The following is a 9,017-nucleotide window of genomic DNA, read 5'->3' as shown; positions in this document are numbered from 1 at the left end:
ATTTTAAACGTATTTTTGCTAACAGTGGTCCGGATCAAGTTCTTGTACGATAATCATACGATGTTTAAGCTATATTTAAACTTTATTCAAAATAAAAATCAATTGAAAAACAGAGAAAAATTACATAGAATCCAAGGGATTAGGTCCTGCAATATTTTATCTCTCTCTTACTTACAATGGAAAAACTGCTGCTGCATCTCATCCACATCTGAGTATGCCCCACGATGTGGCCCCAAGGCCAAGGGATTGTGCACCACATTACAATCTCAAAAAGAGATGTATACAACGCAAGTGTCAAATTAGACTTGTTCATAGCTTAGCTAGATAGCCAACCATTTACAATTATTACTACCCCACTTGGGTTGTACAATTTTTCTCTCTCCTACAATGAGTAATAGATCTACACCTTTCCCCTCTCATGTCTTTTCAAGGGATTATGCACCACATTACAATCTCAAAAAGAGATGTCTAAAACGCAAGTGTCAAATTGGACTTGTTCATAGCTTAGCTAGATGGCCAACCACTTACAATTATTACTACCCCACTTGGGTTGTACAATTTTTCTCTCTCCTACAATGAGTATTAGATCTACACCTTTCGGTCCTTTCCCCTCTCATGTCTTTTCTTTTCTTGTCTTTTCTTTTCTCTTGTCTTGTTGTGGTAAATAAACGAAATTACATAACCAGAGACGAGGCATGAGAAGATACAAAACCAGGCTTAGAGCAACCGCCTAAACTTTTTTGATGCGAAGTCCTGGACACGTACAATCATAAACATGTATTTTTACAGTGTTATTTTAGTCTTTCAAAAAAATACACATAGAATCACATGTGAATAAATAATATCTATCTATAGCAACTGACGAAATATGTTTCAGTCATTTATCTCCTTCTATCGGTTTTGTCTGTTTCCTTTTTTATACAATAGCTAAGGTATCAAGGGATGAGTATTGACACTATTATATAAGTTGAGAACGGTGATCAACCTTGAAATAGAGAACAACTTATGCATCTCCCATAATGAACTCAATTGTTAATGGGTGTATACATAATAATACAGATGTTATACAATATAGAAAAATCACTACCCACTAGAGAGACCACCTCTCGCACATTTGTAGTGTATCATAGACTCCAGCCGGTCTCTATTTTAGTCTAATTGATTCAAATTATAATTCTCAAATTCTAAAAATAAGATATTTTAGATCAATCCTACATTACAATCGCATTTGGAGAGCGCACAACTTATATGTAGAACGAAAAATAATCAATTGAAAACTCAAATTGCAAAAATAATGTCCCATATTTTGAAACATTTATATGGAAACACAAAAGTATTGTGTGGCTAAATAATTCCATTGAATTTTAAACTCAGTTTTCTCCCTTCACATACTTTTTTAATTCATGCCGAAACAAGATATTTATGTAGTACAGGAGAAGGTGTGATTTTGTGTAATCAAGGTTTATCCTTGGGCCTGAATTGTAAAACCGAAAAGGTTCAAGGGGCTCCCCGTTAGCATTAAAAAAAAAAAAAAGAAAACCTAGGAGGCTAGGACATGTTTAGGTACTTTGAGCAAAAGGGTTCATGGTGTTAGAATTGCGAGTGTCTAGTATTTTTCGGGTCCATTATATGATTGACCTTATATTTGTAACTGGATTTGGTTTTGAGTCTATTAAATGCATGAGATAAATTTAAAATTGTGTGAGAATTAGGATTTTAGTGTTTCTTATATATTATTTCTGTGTGAAAAAACTTTAGACACAAAGATCATTTTATAAGGTGGAAGGTGATGTAGAGAGTTTCCCGTAGATTAGTGAAAAATCTCTGATTTCTTATGCTATGTGATTGTTTGATTGATTACTTCTTCGTGGTTGCACGTTCATCCCCAACACATCGAACATTGGCTGATTCAAACTCTCCCATTCAATAGGTAAAAAAATTGTGATTCAAGGAATTTATAGTGTATACCCATATTGGGTCGATTGCTAAAGGTGTTTTCTTCATTTGTTTCCGTCAATTAATTTTTCATTAATCATAAAAAATAAATAAATAAATAAATTGTTTCCAAATCTAAGTAAACATTTTTCTTAATTACAATAACTCCAACTCAATCTTATCCCAACTAAATGGAGTTTTCTACGAGACACTTTTGTATCCCAAATCTGCCAACAGTACTCCTGAGCAACATGCAACAGTAAATGATAGCTTTAGCATGAAGATCTCAAAAGGAATGGTGAAAGGAAATCATTAAATTTTACCTTTTCAGTAAAAGTGCGCAAATCAATCTTACAACACAGTTAATTAAATACACTTCAAAAATAAATACATAAATGCACTTCCAAATTAATCTTTTCATAACCTTCTTAACAAACATGTCTAACACATTTTTAGCGAAGTAAGTTCTGCAACCATACTTTTGGGCATCCAAACAAATCCTTAGGCTTCAGACAAGGAGCAACACTTGAACTGAAAATTAAATTATATGGACAAAGTAGAAACCAAAAAGGGGGAAAAAGAAGACATTGTTCAAACTCATTGATTCTCACAAGATTTAGAATTTTGAATATTCTTCAGGATACAACACCAGCTTGATTCAATCACTCTCACCTTCAGCCCAAAATATTTTGTGAAAGTAGTACAACCTGAACAAAAGCAAGATACTTTAATTAGGATATATAATGATTCATTAATATAATATGAAAAGTACTAATGAAGATTAAATTAATGTCGAGATTATGATTATTTAATTACCTTTCAAAATCCTGAATTTTGATGCGACTCAAGGGCTCATTCAATTGATACACTTTTCCACCAAAATGACACACTTGCAATAGGCACCTTGCACTCTAATGAGAAATCTTTTTGTCTTATTGACATCTCCTGAGGTACTATATAATTTGTAACCTTAATATTTTTATCATTTTATTGTAAAATACTTCTTTTTTTTTTTTTTCCCTTCTTTCAATCAGGGTAAATTTTTTCATTTCACAAAAAAATGAATTAAAATAATGGGCAAAATAATAATACCTAGTCGTGTGGCCCCTATGCTCAGACACAGGTGGGAGGGAGGCTAAATGACGCCCCCACCCTTGTATGCCCATGTGCTCCCCGACGTTGGCCCTCGTCAATGGCCATGCAATCAGGGAGCTTCTTTTCCCTTAAAGTTATAAATTAAAATGATTTTTAAATTTTCAAATTCCTTTTTCACCTTTGCATTAAATAATTCTTTGGGTGTAATTACACTCCAAAAAAAAATTGCTATTATGGCTCCATTTGATTGCAAGAGAAATCAAATGGAATGGTGGAGACAATTTTGCACTAAAAAAGAATTTTTTTAATCATTACCCTATGTAACTATGTTACTAAGTCCACATCATTCCATATTTTCTTATTAAATATTTAAATTTCATTTTACTTTACATCCGAAACCATTTTAATGTAAAATGAAAACCACATGTAAATTGTGTCATTACTTAATATGATAAGAGATTTAAAAAGTTTATATTTTACATAATCCCATAGTAGTGATTATAAAAGTTTCCTTTTAAGTTCGAAAATTTCAATTCCATTGCAACCAAAAATAGTCTAAATTCTATATATCAACTATATCTTGTATTGATATACAGAATATTTTTGCTTTTTGAAGGAAAAACAAAAGAAAAAAAAATCTTGTATTGAATAATGAGAGTAGATTAGTAGAGGCTAAAGTTGATTCCTAATGAGCTCATAATATTAAAATTGAAGAGGGTAAAAATTTTTCAAGATAGAAAAAGAAAATACATACCATCTCAAATGCGTTGGTAGATGGAGCTTCCATCGTCTTCTTCCTTTTTCTTCTGCCAACCTGGCTGTTGATCCATCCATCGTATTAGTAGTTCACAATCTTTAATTTTCAGACAGCAGATGGAATTGAGCAGTTGAAGGACATTAAATTGCTCCAACATGGGACAATCCTTGAAGGTTAGTTGATTAAGCTTTGGAAAAGAAAGCTGGCCAATGTCACTTGTAACCCAGCTTCTTAACTTTTTCATGCTTTTAACTTCAAGTATCTCAAGTGATGAAAAAACACCTCCACTTCCAATGTGGAAGAAGAAGTCATCGTTTAACTGCTCTATTTGATCCATTTTACTTATGGTAAGTGATTCAAGCTTTGGGAGACGCCAAAGGGACGGAAGGTGTTTGCATCCATTGCAGTTGATCATTGATGCTCTCTCCGATTTCAAATTTCAGAACCACCTATCGCAAGTGTGAGAATAAACTCTAATTCTTCCATGGTTTCTCAAGGAAGAAGACGATAATAATGGTTGAAGACAAAATCGTCATCTCCATTAGACCAAGGGTATTTTGGTGTTAACACAAATTTCTAACACACTTAATGGTTTTTCACTCACGGTCAAGGTATGGTTGATATATTCTACAACTTATAAAGGAAGAATTTGTAATTACAAACTTCGCAGGGAAGGATTGTATAATACCTAAAACATATAGGGGAGGGGAGTGTAATTTCCTAAAATAAATAAATAAATAAATATATCACTTAATGGTTGGTATGCCGCGGATCCATATTCCACCTCTTTCCATACAAACAGTTAATACAGACAAATCCTTTACTGTGTATTTGGACAACAATTAGCAGTGAAAATCAAAAAAAGTTTTGGGTAAGTCATGTGATTGTAACCATTTATTTACTGACTCAACTCCTATCCTTTTATCCTTTTTCTTCTTCCGCTCTCTCTCATTTCTGGTTCATTTCTTGAGCTCTCTTCACTTTACCGTTTCTCTAAAAGAAGAAGATGTCGACTGCGGAAAAAGTTGTCGGAGAGCTCCTCTCAGCATTCCTTCAGGGGATGTACGATAGGTTGGTCACCTCTGAGTTCAAGGACTTCCTTCGCTGGTGGAAGAAGATCAATTTTGAAGTGGGAGTGAATTTTTTAGTATCAAGAATACAAGATCCAAAGTCCGCCATGATGTTGGATGAAGCTCATGATGAAGTGAAGCGGTTCGCCAGCGTTCCTAATTCGGGCCAATATTGGAAGATCGCCTTGGATGAACTGGAATCACTGAAGGAGACGTCAAAAACGATTCAGTTCTTATCTGATGAAGCTGAAATGAAGCAATTCACCAGCGTTGCTGTGAAAGTGTGGCTTGACCATCTCAAGCGACTCCTTTATGATGCGGACGACATACTGGATGATTATGCAAGTGAACTTGTACGCCTGAAATTCGAATCTGCTTATCCAACCCAACTGGTACGCAACTCTGTTCCTCTCACTCCATCAAGTACTGAAAGTAGTGTTTCATATTTTTTGAAGTTTGGTATAGAATCTGCTGTTAAGGGCATCAATGAAAGGTTTGAAGGGATAAAAGGCATCGAGGATAAGTTTTACAACTTCGCCGAAGAGCTGCAAGGGGTATCAACCAGAGGTTAAAAAATGTAGCGAGAGAAGGAGTTGCTACAGGTTTGAACTTGAGCAAGGGATCTGGGTCCTCAAGGCCTAGGGTAGTGAGTCAAAGGCCACCGACGAGTTCTTTGGTGGATAACTCTAATGTTTTTGGCAGAGAGGATAATATGTGCAAGATTGTCGATTGGTTGCTATCAGACGAAACTTCAAGTCTCAATAACAATGGTAATAATTTCTCTGTGCTGCCCATCGTCCGCATGGGTGGATCGGGAAAGACGACCCTTGCTCAACTTGTTTATAACTGTGACAGAGTTAAGAATTCGAAGTATTTTGATCTGAGAGTTTGGGTCTGTGTATCTGAAGACTTTGATGTGGTGAGGTTGATCAAAGAAATTCTCAAGTCAGCCACCGGGTCTACCCCTCCTGATGATGATTCACTGGAAGCACTACAGCTGAAACTTGAACTAAAATTTAATAAGGATGGAAGATTCTTGTTGGTTCTGGATGATGTCTGGAATGAGGACTACAAGAAATGGGAAGTCTTAACCACCCCTTTTGCATATGGTAAGCCAGGAAGCAAGATATTGATTACAACACGGAACAAGGGTGTTGCAACAATGGTGCGTACTGTTCAGGAAGATCATGATTTACAAGGTCTATCAGATGAGGCTTGTTTTGAGCTTATTAGAAAGAATGCTTTCATGGATAAAAATTCACCTGAAGCAAATCGAAAGTTGGAAGTGTTTGGAAAAAAAATTATGAAGAAATGTAAAGGTTTACCTTTGGCTGTAAAGACACTTGCGAGCCTCTTGCAAGATAAAAGGGAGAATAGTGAGTGGGAAGATATTTTGGAGAATGAAATATGGGATCATGGTGAGATCTTTCCATCACTTATGTTGAGCTACCATCACCTTTCGCCACTTTTGAAGAGATGTTTTGCGTATTGTGCTTTGTTTCCCAAAGACTACATCTTTAACAAGATTGAATTAGTAATCTTGTGGATGGCGGAAGGTATTATTCAACCAGAAGGAGATAAAAGACTAGAAGATATAGGGGTTGGGTATTTTGATGAACTATTTATGCGGTCCTTCTTTGAGTTATCTAATAATACCCAAGCATTTCATCCGACTTTCAGTGATCACTTATCAGAAAGACTTCACAGCCGGTCATTCTTTGATTCATCCAGTAACGTAGGATTGGGATTTGTGATGCATGATTTAATTCATGATTTAGCACGATTCGTTTCGGCTGGAATATATAGTCGGAGAGAATATGATAATCCGTCCCAAATTCTTGTAACAACTCGTCACTTATCCTACCTTATGGACAATTGTAATGCTGAGGCGATACATTTTGAGGGTATGAAAAGTGTACGCACCCTTGTAACTCTAGGTGGAATTGTGGGTGTCCCCAGGTACATTTTTCCCGACATGCAATTCCATTTCCTGCGTGTACTGCATTTAAGAAATTGTCTCAACCTTAAGTTGCCTGATTCAGTCAGCAAGTTGAAACATTTAAGGCTTCTAGATCTATCATTTTCTAATATTGAGATATTACCTGATTCAATTGGAAGTCTTTACAATTTACAAACCTTGGTCCTAGCTGGATGTTTGCACCTTACAGAGTTGCCCAAAGATTTGGGTAACCTCGTAAATCTTCGACATCTTTTTCTCCCATGGGGTTCATATAAAATGCCATTACAAATGGGAAACTTAACTAGCCTTCAAACGCTGAGCACATTTGTTGTGGGGTCAAAAAATATTAGTGAGTTGAGGGACTTATCCCAACTCCGTGGGAATTTGGACATTTTGAATTTGGAAAATGTAAGCAACAATGGAAGAGAGGCGATGGTTGCCAATTTAAAGAACAAGCGACACCTTCTTGGGCTGCGGTTGCGTTGGAGTCATTATGAAAGTGCTGATACCCTTCTTGATTTGGGGAGAGATGAGAAAGTAGAAGAGGATGTACTTGACCAACTACAACCTCCTCCTAATCTTGAAGAGCTATGGATTGTAAACTACGGTGGTACAAGATTCCCAAGCTGGATAGAGTGTCCTTTCTCTAATTTACACACTTTAGGTCTCATCAATTGTCGCAAATGCAAGTTCTTGCCTCATCTTAAGCAACTGCCCTTGCTCAAACAACTATTCATCTCCGGTTGCAATGCAATAAAAATTGTGGGAAGTGAGTTATATGGGGATGGCTCGTCATCAGCTAGTAAGCAATTTCAATCACTGGAGAAACTATTTATTGAAAAAATGGAAGAGTGGGAGGAGTGGCCCAAAGTGATTGAAGAAGAAGGTATAGGGCAATTCCCTTGCCTCTGTCATCTCAATATAATTGGATGTCCAAAGTTGAGGAAGTTCTCTCACCACTTTCCTAGCCTCGTGCAACTGGAGATAAAAGAATGTGAAGACCTAAGAGAACTACCACAGCTTCTTCCTTCAGTGAAATTGCTCGACATTGAGCATTGTCCAAAACTAGTGGTATTTCCAACTCTTCCATCGATTGAGAAGTTGATTTTGGATGGATTTGATCAGATAATACCATCATCATCTTCACCACCATCATCATTGGGAGTGGGTGACTTAACTAGGTTTCTGAAGTTCAGAGCATTAACGGTACTAGATGATGACGAACAATTCGACATTATCTATGAAGCCCCTCATGATCTGTCCAGCAATACTGAGCATTTATGGTGCCTTGACCTCTCTGCAACTTCCATGAAATTGTTACCGCAGTCACTGTATAGGATCCAAAGGCTAGTAATGTTGAAAGTCTGCAATAATCCGGAGCTTGTCAGCTTACCCGATGACATCCATAAGCTCGAATGCTTACGCTTCTTGGATTTGAGTGGCACTGGCATCAGGGTCTTGCCCACTACATTTGGGGAACTGCCAGAGCTTTGTTACCTAGATCTCTCCTACACTCCAATTGAAATGTTACCCGAGTCCGTGGTTAAGCTGGAAGAACTAAGAACATTGAAGCTCTCTCACTGTACTTCTCTTTCTGGGTCTTTTCATTATATGATTGGGTGGAAGAACATTCAATGCTTGGACCTGTCCTACACTGGTATTGAAATGTTACCAGAGTTTGTAGGTAACCTTGAAAATCTACAAAGGTTGTCTGTGGAAGGTTGCTCTCGTCTAGCTGGGTTACCAAGTGACAATGGTACACTGTCAAAGGGTGTCAAATTGTGGACTTCCATGCCGGCCAAATTAGGTAACTTAACCTACAAAGCTTATGTATGTTCTTGTTTTGATTAACTTATTTATTAATTCCTCTATTTTGGTAAATTAGAGATGCACATTGTGCCCCATTAGGTAGTATGCAGGGCCTAACATGTGGCAGTGTCTAGGGTGAATCCAATGCTCCCTGTGAACGGATCAGGTTCTCGTTCTCGTACACTCTTGATCCATGGATATAGAATCTATTAAATGAAGAGAGAGAAAATTGATTCTATATCTACGGACTAGTACCATTCTCGTACATTCTCGTACGTGAACTTGATCCGCTCTTGTGCTCATCTGTCCTCTCTATCACTCTTCTTTATTTCTCTAAATTGTGTGAGTAAAATTCTATTGGACAGTTCACTGGGTATTAATTAAAAAAAAA

The 9,017-nt window shown here is 36.7% G+C and overlaps 1 protein-coding gene and 1 long non-coding RNA gene across 2 annotated transcripts in view; one reads left to right on the top strand and one right to left on the bottom strand.

Moving 5' to 3' along the window:
* Positions 1-2,331: 2,331 nt before the first annotated feature.
* LOC122067632 lies at positions 2,332-4,195 on the bottom strand. The gene is made up of 2 exons (XR_006136800.1): positions 3,785-4,195; positions 2,332-2,642 (listed from the first exon to the last, which is right to left on the bottom strand). It is a non-coding gene; the product is annotated as an uncharacterized LOC122067632 (long non-coding RNA).
* A 639-nt stretch (positions 4,196-4,834) lies between these two features.
* Positions 4,835-9,017, top strand: part of LOC122067633 — a 10,593-nt gene continuing 6,410 nt past the window's right edge. Inside the window, exon 1 of the mRNA XM_042631474.1 lies at positions 4,835-8,624. Coding sequence (XP_042487408.1) covers positions 5,570-8,624 — 3,055 coding nt within the window. The 5' untranslated portion in view covers positions 4,835-5,569. The remainder of the gene's footprint in view (positions 8,625-9,017) is intronic.

The sequence above is a fragment of the Macadamia integrifolia genome, unplaced genomic scaffold (genome assembly GCF_013358625.1).
Source record: "Macadamia integrifolia cultivar HAES 741 unplaced genomic scaffold, SCU_Mint_v3 scaffold3024, whole genome shotgun sequence".
Classification (NCBI taxonomy): domain Eukaryota; kingdom Viridiplantae; phylum Streptophyta; class Magnoliopsida; order Proteales; family Proteaceae; genus Macadamia; species Macadamia integrifolia.
Note: the sequence above shows the minus strand (reverse complement) of the source record. Positions and strands in the feature narration are given on the sequence as shown.